The 19,093-nt window shown below is 35.9% G+C and overlaps 1 protein-coding gene across 8 annotated transcripts in view; it reads right to left on the bottom strand.

Annotated features, from left to right (window-relative positions):
• DYNC1I2 (dynein cytoplasmic 1 intermediate chain 2) overlaps positions 1 to 19,093 on the bottom strand; it is a 51,992-nt gene that overhangs the window by 14,750 nt on the left and 18,149 nt on the right. For 5 of the 8 annotated variants that reach the window (XM_058664624.1, XM_058664623.1, XM_058664625.1 and 2 more), the window contains exons 5-13: positions 17,605 to 17,664; positions 15,515 to 15,630; positions 3,555 to 3,650; positions 3,187 to 3,349; positions 2,980 to 3,079; positions 2,375 to 2,500; positions 1,352 to 1,498; positions 934 to 1,047; positions 494 to 627 (exon numbers count right to left, since the gene is read on the bottom strand). In XM_058664624.1, the coding sequence (XP_058520607.1) occupies positions 494 to 627; positions 934 to 1,047; positions 1,352 to 1,498; positions 2,375 to 2,500; positions 2,980 to 3,079; positions 3,187 to 3,349; positions 3,555 to 3,650; positions 15,515 to 15,630; positions 17,605 to 17,664 (1,056 nt within the window). The remainder of the gene's footprint in view (positions 1 to 493; positions 628 to 933; positions 1,048 to 1,351; positions 1,499 to 2,374; positions 2,501 to 2,979; positions 3,080 to 3,186; positions 3,350 to 3,554; positions 3,651 to 15,514; positions 15,631 to 17,604; positions 17,665 to 19,093) is intronic. The other 3 variants (XM_058664628.1, XM_058664629.1, XM_058664630.1) reach the window with 1 other exon arrangement.

Raw genomic sequence — 19,093 nt, 5'->3', positions numbered from 1 at the left:
GGAAGCAACTGATAAGGTACAGCTAGACAATTTCAAAACAGATTGAACAGCAGGAGAAATACTAGTCAATTTAAAAAGTGGATGTGACATTACTGTACAGTTATCAGGAGGACCGAACTAAAGTGTGGAGTCCAAATAAATCCAAATGGAAAAACAGCAGAAAATCTTATTTACAAATTTGAGGGTATGTAACACGTGCATAGTATACATATAACTGCTGAGTTTTTTTTTTAACCAGTAACTTTGCTTAGCGTATATACATAAAAAGCCACAATATTCTACAACTCATGAAATCTAGAACACATCATGAATCCAAAGTGATTTTAAAAAAGAAAGGGTTTAAGTTTTAATTTATATGCTCGAATTCAATCTGTCACAAATAACAAGTGGCTGCTGCCCAGATTTCTACTGAAATAAGGAACAATTTGTTTCAATGAGATTATTCATACACAAGGAGAATGTTAAATAACTGCTAATTCCAGTTGGGCTTTACCTGCCATGGCGGCATGCTGTGTACACAGAACCTTCTTCACTCCCAACAACAAAGTTGTTGACGTCTCCGACAGGGAAGGACATAGATGTCACAGCTACTGCTTTGGACTGTTTATGAACCAACTCCATACTATCCTGCACAGAAAAAAATTGAGGAAGCCATTTTGTAAATTTTAAATTTTTGCAGAAAAACTTCCAGTTTTAAATGGTTAGTTAACAATTCCTTTGTTATACTACTCGCATAAATGAACCTTAAGTAAATGAAGTTAAGTCTGAAAATATTTGTAAACTGTACTTACGACACATTTAGGTTTATAAGCTATTACAAATAAACTTATAATACTACCAGAAAACAGTTAATGAAATATATAAGTTGGGGTTTATAAATACACTTAAATAGCAGCAGCCACAAAATTTCACAATTTTCCATGTTTAGCCTACCTGTGGATGAGAAAGCATGTCCAGACTCCACGAACAAATTTTTCCATCAGTAGAGATACTAATCAAATTGTGAGCATTCTGTGTTCCAACAACGTTTACACAATAGACAGGGTGCTAGAATCATTAAAGAAGGTTTTAAGAGATCATTTTACCAAAAAGTGAAACAAAATTTTCAGTCTAATAACAGAATAATGCTATTTTGCTGACTAACTAAAAGGTGGTCAGAAGATGGTCAGGAGAGAAGTTCTTGAAAAACTTTGCCATTTTTATTTCTTACAGGAAAGTCTTAGTACTTGGTTGCTAAATGCAGAATTCAGACATCAAAGGCAGCAGGTCCCGAGACTCCCCTGATTGCTGACACTAAGTAATTAACGGGCAGGTTCCCAGAGGTCCAAAGGAAACAACTCTATTTACTTACTGTGTGTGCAGCAGCTGACAGCGGAGTTCTTTGCACAGGAGTCCTTTTATTGCTACGGTTATCCCAAAGCACAATTTGGCCTGAATATGTACCACCAACAACAAGATTTGGATGAAATTTTGCAAATGTAGCAGACATCACAGCTGACTGCAAATAAGATTTTTATACTTAACTTTCAAATGGAAAAAGTCTGAGAAGTTATAAAAATAAATCTGTTCTTCAAACTAATTCCCTCTTCACTTTAGGGCATTAGGGGTTATAAAACAAATAAATTCATTAAAATTTTTCACTTTGTTTCAAACATATAAAAGCAAGTCTTTAGACTATTTTATGCTTACGAGTCAAGTATAATGGTTGTCGACATAAATAAATACAAGCAATTTATCAAACAATTATTTCCTTTGATTCCAGTATTAAAAAGATACCTGGCTCTGCTTTGACCTCTGACAGTAATCTACAGTAAGCTATATACTAGTTGTGATTCAGTTAAGTGTTTATTCAAGATTATATTATAAAAATATTTCCTATATAACCAGAAAAGGCTTGCGAATTCCAACCATCTACTAAATTCACTTAAAAGTTATTGCATCTGTTTCCTACTTCATCCATATGTTTCTACTTAAAACTATCTCATTGCAGCTCCTCAGGCCATGTGTAAGTAACTCAGTGGGCCAACCGTCAAATTGTGTATTCACCAAGTAAGTTCCTGAGAAACTCAAAATAGAAAAAACATTTTAGAAGAGATTTCTTTCATATAATCAATCACAATCGCAGAGAATCCCAACTGCAAAGGACGTTAGGTGTGATTCAGCATTTTAAGAGATGTCAGAAAAGCTACAAAAGGCAGATCATGTTGAACTAAAAAGACTGGTTTTCTGTTAACATCTGTTTGCAAATATGGAGTGGTTTAGTAAATGCCAATCCAATGAAATCATTATGTTGACAAGAAAATAAAAAAGCCACTTGTCTACATGCATTAACGTATTCCTCAACTTGAGGAAGACTGTTAGGAGACCACCTTACCTGGCAATGAAACACATACTCTGGGGTAGTTTTTTTGTATTTCATGTTCCATACCAAGGCCACACCATCGGGCTCATGGGGAGCGTCTTCGTTGTTATTATAGGAAGCCACGAGTAACTCTGGATACTGTGCACAAGCATCAAAAAGAAAAGAAATGCTAAATTACGAACTGTTGGATCATGCTTCTTCAACTACCTTTATCAGTGTATCCTGAAAATACAAATATCTAACACTTCATCAAGAAAGGCTATCTCCAAAGGTATACTCATCAGCATACCAGTGGCATTTTAAACTGGTTTCATACATTTATTTTGAGTGTTTTAACATTAAAATATCTAACTGAATTGTGTTTTAAAAAGTTTTACACAAAGGATCTGGTGAGTAACTGAAACGAGTAAAACAAGACTCGGGCACAAAAACAATTCTAAATTTTAAACGCAAAAAAGTTGTCTGTTCTTTTTTTCCATAATACACAAGACGAAACAAATATACTAACTTTAGAACCATTAGTCATTAGTATTTTAAATCACACATTTTAATTATACAAACTTGTATAACTAAAACTACCTGCTAACTGTAATACAAAACCAATTTTGTTATTTTACCTGAGAAGACCAATCCAAACAACTGACCACCCGATGCTTTGACCAACGTTCATCAAAAAACTGCCGATTTAGTGATAGCTTAGCACCTGCTTGAATCTCTCTAGTGAAAGACCAAACCCAAAAAAGATTGTTACAATTTACACGTCAGTCTTAATCTGAAAGTAGCTGAACATTGCTAAAGCTATAATCTTAGCAACTAAACATTACCCTTCTTTGTCTTCCAAATCTCTACCACTGTAGTCAAAGAAGATGTTAATCTGCTCAGAAAGAGCTCTTTCTACAATTCTTGCAGAATGGTCAAAGAAACTTAGAAATTCCTCAGAATGCAAGATTTGTTGCTTTTCTTCTTCAGTCAATTCATGAGGGGGAACTGGAAAACAATTTTTTAAAGTATGATTTATGTCAGTCAAATCATGTCCGCTCACTATAAGATAGGATTAACGAACACCACACGTTCGTTTTTAAGCAGCTTTACCTCTGACTTTGGGCACTACTACTACTTTAATATGTAAATAACAAAAGGAATTTTAGAAGGAAGCAACATAATTTTTGGATTCTTTATTCTTAAAGATTACCTTTACTCTCATTTTCTTCCTCTTTTTTTAAGGTTTTCTCTTCTTCAGGTTCAACTGGTGGTTTAGGAGCCACAACATCATCTTCTTCCTCTTCATCTAAGGAAAAAAACACAAATTTTTATGAATACAAGTGATAACTTCAGAAACAGTATTTCAGAAGGTATCAGAACTTTTAAAACAAAAGCAAAAGCAAATCAGTGATAAGACACATTGTAAAGATTTAGGTGGAAGTGCTTAGCTTATATACATGCATATGTGGTGCCTCATCAGCTGTCATACTAAATTCTGCAGCTACATCAATCGAAGGCACACAAGCAAGTAGGATGAATTCCTCATGAAAGTCTTTTAACGCTGGCAACCATTTATCACTCCAGACAGAACATGCAAACTCCTACATAGCTTTATACAGCATACTGACCCATTAACGCTGCAGAATGAAGAGAATCAAATGCCTAAAATAGCCTACAGAGATGTTTGCTTACTTGTGATCTGAAACCATCAGCGTCTAATGGGTCTTCATAAGGCATAAAGACAGCGTATATTAACTCAGGTTTGCTTACTATTTCAGAGGCAGATTTTAAAGATAATAGCTATGGGATCACATTTTCTATTCTCATTTTAAATTACAGTCTCCTTAACTGCCAAACATGATATGGCAAGAACATTAAATAATTTCTTAATTTGAGTAAAAATATATTTTGAAATACATACAGTGTTTACAAAGGTTAAAGCCTTTATCTAAATTGGTAGATCTCTTACATCCCCAAATAGAAAGTAACTTAAAATAATTTAAAAAATGATATAGGACATAAAATCATGTGTTCTCTTTCACTATATATTGAAGAGGATTTTGATGTAAAAACAAAATACAAAGAGAAAACCAAACTTAGCTTGTTTTTATTGCCTACCCAGGTGTTTTCTGTCTGTAAGGGAAAGGCAGCAGGCATCCGGAGCAGAGTGCACCTCCAGTAATGAGAGCCCATTCAACAAGGAGACCTTACTTGCTACCGTCGTTTCCCTGAGCCACGCTCAAAATGATCTAAGATACACACACAGAGGAGATACATGCACAAAAGAATGGTCGGGATGGGAACCAGCTGCCAAGTCATGGTCCCAGCAGCCAGGCCAGCTGACCAGATAGCAGCAACCAGATGGCACTGCTGGGGTTGTGTCTTTCTGCTACAAGGTGGCAATGGGATGGCATAAGATTCTTCCGCTTGACTGCTTCCAATCCTGTGTCTCTCCCCAATGGAGAGCCGGTGCAATTACCCGCTCTCCAGGAGGCCCACAGACAAGTCTTTACCCTGCAAACAAAATGCGGCTTGTAGGCCACACCAGCTGCCAAACCACACACATAGTGTTAGGTTTAGAGAGCTACAAAAATCTTTCTAACTCTATAGTATAAGCAATATAACTATAACTGTACCTGTGGAAAGCAAGCAAGCTTTAAATGACACTGTATAATGCACACAATGATACAGCCTCCAACTTAATCAAAATGATAATGACGTATGCCAATCCTACATTACTTGAAATTGAGCGATTTTTACGTTCTGACAAGTTTACAGAACTAGGATAAATGGCACGAATGATTTCAATATATGCTCATACTTTTGAACCAAATGGTGAAGGTTAAAATTTTTCCTTTCAAGGGCCTCAATCAGCCACAAAGGAAAACAGTAATCACTGTCTTTTCAGCCAGCCCAACCGCATTTGTCAGCCCTTTCCCCGTCAATGCAGCCAGAGCAATCAACCTGCCAAACATTCAGAATGGAAAAACAATCTGAAAATACAGGGTATAATGCACCTGCCAGTGAAAATGGCCATTTCAAGAAAAGCTAGTGATCTCAGTGACCCTGCTGAGGAGGCGGTGGTGCAGAGGGGAAAGAACACGTAAAAGAATTCTTGGTGATCGCCACTCTCTTGCACATTGACACTTCCTTACAAAGCATGCCAATTACAGCTTTTGTGCTACTTAAAAAAATGAAAGCTTTTTCGGGCAAAATAATCGCATACAGAAACAGAAAGACACTACTCCTTTTTAGATGAATTCTCATACAATGGCTTATTAATCTGAAAACAATATAACTAGTCGCAATTCTATATTGTATTGTCCAAACATTAGGATGAAATTTTGCCATGAAGATATCTGCAGGTATAATGTAATAAAATGATTTAATGACATTTAACTTAAAATTTGACTTCTACAACAGGACATTTATTTCAATTAAAACTCACTATGAAGATACATACTTTTTTTTAAATTTTCTATTGGTACTCTCCATTATCCTAATTTTGTTTGCTGGTAGGGTTCACTGAATGCAAATCTTAAAAATCAAGGATAGATATTTCGTATCACCTTGGACAGGTCATTCTTGAGCACTGTAAATTACAAATTACAGCCTCCTAGGCATGCTTTATTCCCTTCCCTCAGCTCTGTTGTATTATGTGGCTTCTAAGTATCATTTCCAATGACAGGTGTCAAATTCCTGTCATAATGCACATGTGTCAGTACTTTAGTGCTAAGTGATCTCTTAATCTACATACTTAACAGGAAGGATCTTAGAGATATTCTTCCTCTTGAAATTTAAAATGTAAATATGTAGGACAGTAATCTGTATCAGTTTTTATACAGCATATTCTCTGATTCTTTGCATATTTAAATTATTTTAGTGGCTGTCCAATAATGAGTAACGACTATTTAACCACATAGTCTCAGGATTTTCATTTGGCTTGACTATTCATATCACCCATTCTATACACATTAAAATTTTATTTTAAAACTATCGTTGGTACTCAAGACCAACTTTCATAAAAATGATTAAACTAAGCCATGAAAACAAATGATACAACGTTCTTAAAAACTATAGCATGTATTATTTTTGTTATAAAGCTGAACATAAGCAATTACCAACAAAAACCAAATATTTGGAAAGTGCCTAATATCAGATTACTAGGAATTTTCCTTTGAAGCAAACACACTTCTCTCATTATGATCTCATATGATAACTAATAAAAGAATATAAAAATGGGCCAAACCTTACCAATACAATTTCAAAGATTTTCTAAGCTAGTCCAAACTGTATGATAAGTTCTAAGATATTTAAATTGGAAAAGACTAAGAGTGGGAAAACTAAAAAATGCGAGTGTGATATCACAATAGTTTATTGACGCATATTCATTACAATATGCTAAGCAGTTAACTAAACTTTTTCTGGCAGGGATTCTAGGGTTATACACTGATATGTAGAGTACAGAAAAGTAAGTTACTTTTAAAATGACAAATCTCTTTTTGGTGAATGTTAAAGCTAGGCTTAATGAAACACTGAATTTTTACTTTTGTGTTAACATTAAAATTATGATGTATTTTGCTCAGATGGGAAAAAATGCTGTTCTGTAAGCTGTACCTAGATTTGAAACCAAAGAATGAAAATACAGTTGGTGGAATACTGTACTATAATGAAGGCTCATCTATTGGTTCAATCATCTGTGAATGGGTGGATTTGTTAAACTGAAGGAATTTTCAGATTAAGTTTTCCCATCTGTATGTCATATTACGTTTAACACATACTTAAGTAGTAAGATTAAGCCAAAAAGTATACTTTATCTTAAAATACAATATATTTAAAGGAAATGTGCAAGATATCAGAAGACTATTACTAAATCAATATGGCTGCTTGTGAATTTCTCACGGAACCCTCAATATGAAGTGAAAAACAAATCACATCATTAGTGCATTAAGAAATCTACTTATAATGCATCAATTCATCATGTAGTTTTATTGTAACTGTGTATGTACCATGTTTTAAGATAATTCAATATTCGATGATGAACTCTTAACTTAGAAAGCAGACTGTTTACCCACAATATAAAAGAGGTTGCCACTAAGTTCAAATAATTAGGATATTCCCTGCATGTAAAAACATTCTTTGTCAACTAAGTTGATGAATATCTATGAGAATATTAGGGGGAGGTATTTCAATCATTAAATCTGAAACACTAGTTGTAGACTTTTTCTGTCATATTCTGCAGTAATTATCTTCTGGATCAACATTTTAAATGAGTCAAGTTCAATCCATTTGTCCTTAATTTCCTGTTCTTATACCTTACTGTTTACAACCAAATGCATATGTAAGCAAAATCTCATTGGAAGTTTTACAAATGTTAGTGAAATCTATCCTTTTTCCTTTTAAGATAATATATAATCTGCAAGGTTACTAGGATTTCTCTAAAAATCTGGATCAAGGAAAATGATATAGCTGATTTTTTTCATCAGAAAATATTCTGAATACAAGTATCACTGATGTTAATAGGGAGGGGGAGATAAGAAAAAGATTAAATTAAACGGTACCATTCAGTTTGGTTTACCATAGAATTTGTCTTTATAGCCTTCTTTACTTCAAATTTGAACCTTTTTTACACTGTTAATATTGTTCCTGTGATCACAAATTTTCCTGAGGCCAGTTTCAATATGCTGATTAAAGTCTTTCAATAAAGATTAAAAAATGAATGTCAATTTTCAGTTAATTTACGGTCTTACAGTTTTTGTTTTTTAAAGTCAGAGTTACACTGAGAGAGGGAGACAGAGAGACCTACGAGCTGTTGGCTCACTCCCCAGGAGGCTACAAAGACCACCACAAGGTCAGGCCAAAGCCAGGAGTTTCATCTAGATTTCCCACATGGGTAGCAGGGGCCAAAACACCAGGATCATCTTCTGTTGCTTTTCCAGGCCATTAGCAGGGAGCTGGACTGGAAGTGGAGTACCCATTAGGGATGTTGGTGCTGCATGCAACCATGTTACCCACCACCCTAAAACACTGGCCCTTCTTCTCAAAATCAATGTATTGAATTTTATTCCAAAATTGTTTAAACCTCCACTTTAGACACGAACCAGAAGACTCACAAAGATACTATAATGGGGGCTTGTGGATTCCAAATGTAAAGATCACGCAACCAAAGATAAAAAGAAATTTACACATATAAATTTTTCTACACATGATAAATGTTAACACATACTGAGGAAAAATACCTGGCAACTAAACCAATACCAACAATAATTTAAAACCGTCTCACAGCTAATGAAGTGGAGAATAGGGAAAATGGCACTGTGCTGGAAATCAATGCCAGCTTCTGCTTGTAGCTCTTAAGTCTTGCAACTTCCCTGCAAGTCAACTGACTCAGATATAAATAAGCTCATTAGACATCCTTTAGAATTTCTTCCTCCTCTAAGAGAAAAAAAAGAAAGAAGGAAAACCTACAGGAAGAAATAGATAAGAAAAAATGTCTAAGCTTTTTAAAGGTAAGGGAAGAAACTAACTTTCAAAGTCTGTCTGTGGGCACCAGTTCTTGCCAGAAACTGTTTACCTACTGTGAAGGAAATTGACTGAGGTCACATGGTCCTAGTCAATTTCCTTCACAGTAGGTGCTTTAAGACAGCAAAGCACCTCTTCTCAGAAACAGTTCTACCCAACTTATCAAGTAAAAGTGAAAGCAAGAAGATGGCTAGAAAAACAGAAAAGAAAAAGCAAAAGTGAAATAAAATGGTCTTCTAGAGAATGAGGTTCACTCAGTTTTTTTTTTTTTCTGAAAACACACTAAAATCAGCATAATTATGGATTTCAGTATAGTAATAACAAATTCCTGGCCTTTTAAATTCTCACCATGCGAGGAACCACTCAGTTTTTAGAAAGGAATCATATTTATTTTGAAGGCAGATGATAGAGAAGGGAGATGAAGATTTCCATCTACTGGCTCACTCCCCAGATGGCTGCAACATCAAAGGCTGTGCCACACTGAAGTCAGGAATAAGAAACCCCCTCCTGGTGTCCAACTTGACTTGGGCTATCTGACACTGTCTTTCCAGGAACATTAGCAGGAAGCTGGATCAGAAGTGGAGCAGTCAGTACCCAAACTGAGACAAGATATGGGTCGTGGATGTAGCAACCAGCAGCTTAACTCACTCTGATGACACTGGGTCCAGCCATTATTTTAGGAAAAAAAGTTAAATCTAAGATCAATTTTTATATTGACTTTGGTAACTCACATTAGTTCTGTACTCATTATATTATATTTACTGCCAGTCTCCAAAGGTGATTCCTCAGGTTTTTTTCACTGTGAACTTTTTGTTAGACAATTCTTGAATGGGTGCCAACCAGACTAAGTTTGAGAACCATATTAAAGCAATGAGCTTTAAGCATTTTCATGATAAAAATTTCAATCTCTTTCCCTTTTCCAAAAACTTCCAGAAAATGAGAAAAAGAATCCTTGCAGCCTCAGATGTGAAAATAACTGCAGTGATCTAGAAAGGAAATTATTTCATTTTTGTAAATAGTTCCAAAAGGGAAGGATGGCCCCACACTAACAGAACACAATTTTCACTGTCCTTTACTTACATATCCCATTTAGCATACACTCACTACACTTACAGAATCAACCAGCTTGCCAGACTGCAAATGAACACACAAAGGTCTTTATAAAGTTAACAACTAGCTCCAGACTACCCAGGCAAACAGACGACAGAGATGCTGATGTGGACACACCCAGCGCACACTGGGCTCTGTTCACCAACCTTACGGCTTTCACCCTCTATCAGTGACGAACAGAAAAACTCCATTATACACTGAGAAAAGCTGCTTGTTCATTACCATGAGATTATCACTAAAACTATTATCCTGATACAGGTACAACAGTAAGCTAACAAATTATGTTGTTTTATCTGACAGTCAGATATACAGAGGAGGACAGAGAGGAAGATCTTCCTTCCGATGATTCACTCCCCAAGTAACTGCAACGGCCAGAGCTGCGCCAATCTGAAGTCAGGAGCCAGGAGCCTCCTCCAGGTTTCCTATGTGGGTGCAGGGTGCCAAGGCTTTGGGCCACCCTTGACTGCTTCCCCAGGCCACAAACAGGGAACTGGATGAGAAGCGGGGCATCTGCTATAAGAACCAGTGTCCATATGGGATCCCAACGCTTGTGAGGTGAGGACTTTAGCTGCCAGGCTATCGCACCAGGCCCAAATTATGTTATTCTTTAATGAAGTGCTTTTTCAAGCTACAGGTCTAACCAATAAATTTAATGTGTGCAGTCTCATACATCGAATCTACCGTACTAAAACAAATATATAAAGGAGACTAATCTATTTGTGCAGGACTGTAACAGAAGCTGAACTCCCTATTTGCCCTAGGTTACCACCATTAAGGCACAAATGTTGTTGCTTTGGTGACAGTAGAAGCAAACAGCACAGCTGAGAGCTGCAGCCGCTTGGTGTGCATCAGAGCTGCTCATAGGTGACCCCGGATGAGGCACACCAGCCTTGGCTTCTGCACGTGGATGAGAACATTAGGGATAAATCATCTCACAATACACCCGATATGCAGTGCAAACTCTTAGCAGTTTAAACAAGAACTTTGGAGAAGGGTCACAGACAAACTGAAAAACTGTCACTGGGTTTAGCTTTGTTCAAAGCACATCAAGGAAATCAGACTGCATTCAAGGTAACAATAAAGGTGAACATATAATAGTTTCAGTTCTGAACTTGAGTAAATAATGACTAAAATGTAAGTTACAATTAAAATCAAGAACTAAGACTAATCACTTTTCATCCAATTTCACCAAATCATATTACAATATTAATATTTGAAATAATCTGCCCTGGCAGGGTGGGTTAAGCCTCTACCTGCTGTGCCAGTATCTGATATGGGCACCTATTTGAGGACCAGCTGCTTCACGTCAGATCCAATGTCCTGCTAATTCCCCTGGGAAAGCAGCAGAACATGGGCTAAGTGCTTGGGTCTCATCACTCAAGTGGGAGACCCCAAGGAAGCTCCAGGTTCCCATCTTTGGCCTGGTCCAGCACTTGCTGTTGCAGCCACTTTGGAAGTGAGACCAGTAGATGAAGATCTCGTCCTCCGCCTTACCTCTCTTTCTCTGTGAATCTGCCTTTCAAATAAACAAATCTTTAAAAAAACAAATTAAAAATACATATTAAAAAATCTATTTTCCCAGTAGTTACCTCCAGAGTAGAAGCATGAAAATAAACAACCTAAGAGGGAAAATCATTGAGTAGAAAAAAGCAGTTGATTTTTTTTTACAGATTTATTTATTTTTATTGGAAAGGCAGATATACAGAGACGAGGAGAGACAGAGAGGAAGATCTTCATTTGATGGTTCACTCCCCAAGTGGCTGCAACAGCCGCAGCTGAGTCAATCTGCAGCCAGGAGCCCGGAGCCTCTTTCGGGTCTCCTATGCGGGTGCAGGGTCCCAAGGCTTTGGGCTGTCCTCGACTGCTTTCCCAGGCCACAAGCAGGGAGCTGGATGGGAAGTGGGGCCTCTGGCATTAGAACAGGCAAAGCAGTTAATTTCTTCATCAAGTATTAATTGAGTGCTTACCAGGTTCCAGACACTGTTTTAAGTCTTTAGTACTTATCAAGGCCAGGCTGTACAGTTACGAAGAATAGTTCCTGTGCCTGGTACAATGGCTCAACTGGCTAATCCTCCCCCTGAAAGTACCAGAATCCCATGAGTGCTATTTCATGTCTTGGCTGCTCCACTTCCCATTCATCCACTGCTTGTGGTCTGGGAAAGCAGTGGAGGACAGCCCAAAGTCTTGGGAGCCTGCACTCACAGGAGAAACTTAAAGGAGTCCCTGGCTCCTGGCTTCAGATTGGCTCAGGTCCAGTTGTTGCAGCCACTTGAGGAGTGAACCAGTGAATGCAACATCTTTCTCTGTCTCTCCCTCAATGTAAATTTACTTTTCCAAGAAAAATTATAATTAAAAAAAATAGTTCCTATGTGCATAAAAATTTTACAAAGAAGCAAAGTTTGATCATATGAAAAGCCTTACAGTACTTTAAGTTAGATGAGCTTATCTAACTAGTCAGGATCTTTTCAACAATTATTTGCAAAATAAAAATGGGAAAAATAATTGTCTTGAAAATGTGTCTTTTGTTACACCAGGTATACACCTTCACATTAATTAGTTCAAAGGCAATACATTATATTTTCACATCAAATTCTTTAGGCATTTCAAAACAAATTTCTAAGAGTGCATGACCATTGTAAATATTAACAACGGGTTATGCTCAGCGGGATTCAACATTGTCTCCTTCTGGTCTTTCTGTACTTTCTGGATTCTATGTGAAATACTGCTACCATAATAAAAACTAGTGTTTAAAAATGAACCATTACGCCCTCATTCTGGCTATTGCTCTCATCTTTTGAGTAAATACAACTAAAATTGTAGCTCCAAAGACAGGTATCAGAATACAAATCAAATTAATAACTGTTTAATATTTTCTGTAAATTACAGAATTCTGCTGTATTAGTATACTCTACACCTTACAGTCAATATTTATCCTATTTTCTTTTTTTTCTTCTAAAGTTGCTTAAGCTTCAAATTTATCATCAATGGCTTTGTTCACTAAGAATTTCACAATGACAAGTATCTTATAAACCTAACAATGGAACAGACAGAAGGAAAAAAAAATGTATCCATGAAAATGAATATTGGGCCCGGCGGCGAGGCCTAGTGGCTAAAGTCCTCGCCTTGAACGCCCTGGGATCGCATATGGATGCCGGTTCTAATCCTGGCAGCTCCACTTCCCATCCAGCTCCCTGCTTGTGGGCTGGGAAAGCAGTCGAGGACGGCCCAAAGCTTTGGGACCCTGCACCCATGGGTAGACCCGGAAGAGGTTCCTGGTTCCCAGCTTCAGATCGGCGCAGTACCGGCCGTTGCGGCTCACTTGGGGAGTGAACCATTGGACGGAAGATCTTCCTCTATCTCTCCTCTCTGTATATCTGACTTTGTAATAAATCTTAAAAAAAAAGAATATTTACAATCCAAACGAAAAAAAATGTTTTGGGATAAAAATGTTGCACTAGCATCTCGCATTATGGTACGATGGGCAGAACTGCCTGCCACCTGAGATGCCGGGATCCCATACAGGTGCCAGTTCATGTCCTGGCTGCTCCACTACCAATGAAGCCCCTGCAAATGGTCTAGCAAAGACAGCAGCAGATGGTCCAAGTGCTTGGTATCTACACCCAAGTGGGACGCCCAGATGAAGCACCTGCCTCCTGGTTTTGGCCTGGCCCAGACCCAGTTATCTGTGGCCACCTAGAGGGTAAACCAGCAGACCAAGATCCTTCCCTCCCTCTCCCCCTCTCAATCTGTTTCTTCCTTTCTTTCTCTCTGTAACTCTTGTAGTAAACAAACCTTAAATCAAAGAAAAATATTACCTTGATTTCGTAAAAAAAAAAATTTAAAGTATTTTACTATTTGATATCAACTCCTTTATGGGATCAAAAGAAAAGAAGTTTAAGGTATTTATTTCAGTTCTGAGAGGAGAAGAAAAGAAGCTACAAATGTTACGATTCATTATTCAGTCAAAAGGTTATATTTGTAAATGTAACTTTTTCTAGGTTCATATAAATATGAATATTGACAAATTCACTACTATTCACCTTTTGCTTATCCATATTTCCTTGATTTTCTGCAATGAACCCAAACTGTCTCTTAAATAATAACTTATTGAAATTTTCAAAACATTTGATAACAAATATTTATGTTGGATTTTCTATAATTGAATAAGAACAAACTTACCAAGACAAGTGGGGAAAAATGCTCCTTATGCACAGACTATTAGAAACCTCATTTATACTGGGTCCATAAAACTTTAACACAGCTCCAAAGTGTCAATGTTTCTAGAACCTGAAACTCATTTGATGGTAAATCCTGACCATGACATGATTAGAAATAAAGCAATTTGCAATTGTTTTCTCACTTGTATGTTCATATTTTTGCTGCCAAAATATGAATGTCTAAGATTTGCTGAATCATTAATATATGGCATATACCTTATTGCTATTCTAAAGCCTTTGAAAAACTAAAACTCATACATAAATGAAGTCAGAGATAATAAACTGTGGACCTATACCAGGAATAACATGGAAATGTTTTTTATGTAATATAAATTCATTAGCCTTGTTGCAAAAAATCTGAACATATTACTTTATGCTTTTAACATCGTTATTTAACCATATTTAAAAAATTTAATCCTTGGTGCTGGCGAGCAGGCACAGCAAGTTAATCTTTTGCCTGCAGTGCTTTCCTTCCATATGGGCTCGAGTCCTAGCCCTGGCTACAGCACTTCCCATCCTGCACTTCCCTCTGCTCCCTAGAAAGCAGCAGAGGATGGCCCAAAGGCTTAGGTCATTGTACCCACATGGGAGACCCAGAAGAAGCTCCTAGCTCCCAGCTTCAGACTGGCCCTGCTCTGGCCATTGTGACAACTGGGGGAGTGAACCAGCAGACTGAAGAGCTCTCTCTGTCCCTCCCTCTCTGTAACTCTGGCTTTCAAATAAAACAAATATATCTTTTTAAAAAAATTAATCCACAGACTAAATGATAAGAATTAAAGGGCTCCTCATTCAATAAAATGTCCATGCATTCTTTCCTGAATCACACAAATGGCCACTATATTAACATAATCTTTATGTCCTAAAGGGGAAAGCTTGAATTAGATCTAATTTGTTCATTAGCATGAAAAACTACAATAGCTTATGAGAAGACAGTACAATCTCTAGAAAGAAATTAATATTATTTCATTTACTCTGGGATACCTTCTCATTTGGAAAAAAAACTATACACAATGATAGGAACAAAATATCTGTAGTTGCTCCACTTCTAAAACCAGTAGATATCAATGATAAAATGCAGATTAAAAGTCTTTGTATCAACAAAATTAAAGGCCATATATAGAGTTAACACTGCTAACTTTTAAAGGAAAAAAAATTAAAATTCTAGGAAAAAAAGGTATAAATATAGAGCTCTGACATCATTTTAATGTTTTTCTAAGAAAACGTGCCAAGGGGGGGAAAAAAAAAACCAAGGAGATATAGAAAAGAGAAAGAATCCATTTCCTTGACACAAAGGTTTAATGACAAGCATCATGGACGATACCTTCTTTTGGTTGAGCCATCACTGGAGTCTGAGTTTCCTTGGTGTAAGTCACAATTTCTCGAGGAGGAAAGTCAACTTGAGTAATTTTGGCCATTCCAAGCTTAATAGGTCCCCGTCTAATTTAAAGACACAAATGTTTTTAAGTACAACAAATGAAACATTCTGCATACATCAATAAGAACTAAAACACTGATGTGTAGCTAACATTGTAATTTAAATCCCTGCTTTCTTCAAGACATCTTTAGAGAAATAATAAAATGGATTTATTTTAACAATTAAAAGGTAGCAAAACCAAGGTATTTCTATTGCATGCGCAGTAACAGTGAGAAGACAAATTTTACAGTGGACTGCTGAATGAGGCTAGTAATGAGAACTATTGTTAGTAAAGATTGGATTCTGGACTTTTGAAGATTCAGATATTTGGATCTCATATCACATTCATATCCTTTTACCCTTAGAAGATTTCAGCTTTACGCCTTTCTTCTAAAAGCACTTCTACTACTGTTTTACATCTGCAGAAATTTAGACTCAAACAGTAAATTTGGCTTTTACAACGAATTATCTAAAATGTTTAAATGCCTATTCTCCACAGACTTAATACTATCCTTGTCTCACACTGGATGAACTAAGTCTAGGCATTCTGTGTCTAACCTAACATGACAGACCTTTTGAATATCATAAAATCACTAAAGTCACTTCTGTTTCAGTTGTATGGAAGACATATTCTTCTTGACAAACAGAAGAGTGTTATGGTTCAGGAAAATGAACCAAAATAATATCTTTTATTGGCTAGAGAGAATTTTTATTTGGCAACTGTATTAGATAATTAAATTATAAACCAAATAAAATATGCTTCCAAATTGCCAAACAAGTTCTCAATTATGAGGCTGTCTTAAAAGGATGTCCAAAAGACATTGCTACAACTTCTAGAATATCAAGCAGAATGTGAAACACACAGATGTACCACTGATAAAGTAATAATTTTAAATATATATTCTTTTCAAATGTTTAGTAACTAAACCCAAATCCTGTACAAATTATAATATAGTGAGCATATTTAAGCATTTGTTCTCCAAAATTTATGGTCCCAAATTGGAACAAAAACTTTAATTATGCTTTCAAAATTAAGAACATTTTATCCTTAAACAAAAAAAGCATAATCAATCAATGAGAAAATTTAAGCATATTTAAAGCAATCTAGAATTATACAAATAAAATCTAAAATAAGAACTTTATATTTTGGTTGCAAAATTAAAATCATATGAAAAAATAAAGCATTCATACATATGGATAAAAATGGTCAAGCCAACAATATTAGGAAGAAGTTACTAACGTGGTATCCAGAATCTAACAGACAAAAACCACATTAAAATCAAATATCCTAAAAGTAAATGAAAAAGAGGGTAGGAAGGTAATACCTCACTTATCCAAAAGTCATTCAAGTAAGGAAATATTGGGAGGGGGTAGGAGAAAACCTCAATAAATTCAATACAGAGGCCTTCCCTAGAAGAAGCTCATATATTTTTCTTACAAGCCCTAATTCAAGGCATGTTTTCTCTTACTTTAGACACAATTCCAAAAGATATAGTCATATGTTTCAGAAGCTAAAAAATAGCAGGGAAATAAGCAATAAAATACTTATAATATGCATTAAATGAGCAGTAATCTGGGGCAATAATATAGGAATCAACATTTCTGCTCTTATCAATGTTAGAAATCATCAGCTGATTGAATACAGGAAAATATATTTGCACATCAATCAAGCCAGAAGAGGCTTAATTACATGTAATGTATAGAAGCTCGAGAAGACTTCATTGTATCTTAAACACACACACACACACACACACAAATGAAGAACTAATAAAAGCAACTGGGACATTGAAGAGAACAGACTTAGGGTACCGGGAAAATCACATACCCAGAATATTTCTTTGACTACTGATACAGAATAAATGAGGTGCCAAGGTAAAATATGTCTTGTCCTAACTATGTATTAAAATATTAGAAGCTTAGCCAGAATCATATTAGGGCAACTTCACAATGAATACAAATAATTATAAAAGAGGGTAGGTAATAAATCTATTCAATACCCCAAATCGGAATCTGAGTGAAGCTGAAGAACTGATGGATCTGTATCCCAATGCAGCGTCCTAAATGGTTGTTGGACAACCATGAAGCATTAGTAAAAAAGGCCATAAGTTAGTGAAGCAAACACAGTGTATGAATAGCTAAAGCTAAAGTACTGTTCACAATTAAAAACCTTATTTTCTGGTTAGTGCAGAAAAATCCCACAAAAATACAAAGGATCATTCAGTGACCTAGTGTATTCAATAAGCATAAAAATGGTTAAAGATGCAAGCATATAAAACCTGAACAGTTTAAAATATTTTCACATTGTGAGAAATAACAGTGCACCATAATGGATAGGAACAACTAAAGCAGACACAATCCAAATATTACTTATGGATAACAAGCTGGGCTATGAAAGTGTTAACACTGTATGATTCCTAATGAAAAAATTCAGTAGAAACATCTCAGTTAACATGTTTTAATTTTGCCCAAAGCATTAAATGTGCACAGGAAATTGTCATATTGGTAAAGGAAATGAGTCAACACATAAGCCTTCTGGAAAGAAAACCAAAGACTATCCCATTGGGATACAAAACAGCTAAAGTTTCCAAAATGTGACCCTTCTGTAATTTGTGGGTTAAGCACTGCCTTGGGCTTACATGTCATCTGCTTCAGAGAACAACTGAAGATTTCTACCTCCAGGAAAAAAAAAAGGTATGTTTAAAGGATTTATTTAATATTTGGAAAATGTCAATCTTTATTAATAAATATTTGGCAACAGTTTGGAATTGTCTATTAGGTAAATAACTTGCATGGGATCTTTTACACTTAAACTATATCTAGTCATTATTAAAACAAAAGGTACTTTATAACACTGGCATTCATATAGGTTAGCAACATATAGGTACATATAGTACTGTATAATACAGTCCTTACAAAAACATCGAGCACATCTAAAAAACAGTCATATTTGTCAAATGTTTCTCACATTTGATACAGCAAAACTAGTCCTAATTACTATAATATTTTAACACAATAAGAAATTCTCTATTTCTCCTGCTTAAAAAACTTTTAAACTAAAAGAATCTGATGAATCCAACTAGAAAAACATCCTATTTTAAAAATACAAAGAGTGATCTCTCAGAATTCAAATAGGGTTGTGTCCATGCAATGAAAGAATGGGCCATCGTGAAGATCTACTCTGTACTAGGCAACACACTGTGACAAGCTTAGGCTTTGTTAACCCAAAAGGGTTCTTATGAGATGGTCTCCAAGGAATGTTCTCTCAACAGCCCTTACATTACGTAAGAGCTGTAGCTGGTAGCCATGACATAAAGCTCCTTGTTGAAGATATTTAGTCTAACATTAAGTTAGACTTTATTTCAAAATAAAGCCAATACTGAATGCACATTTGAAAATACATATGATTATACTTGTTACAGACATCTTCTAACACAATACAATTCCAATGTAATCAAAAAACCCTAAGAAATAAACTGACCAGGAACA

The sequence above is a fragment of the Ochotona princeps genome, chromosome 5, assembly GCF_030435755.1.
Source record: "Ochotona princeps isolate mOchPri1 chromosome 5, mOchPri1.hap1, whole genome shotgun sequence".
Lineage (NCBI taxonomy): Eukaryota > Metazoa > Chordata > Mammalia > Lagomorpha > Ochotonidae > Ochotona > Ochotona princeps.
Note: the sequence above shows the minus strand (reverse complement) of the source record. Positions and strands in the feature narration are given on the sequence as shown.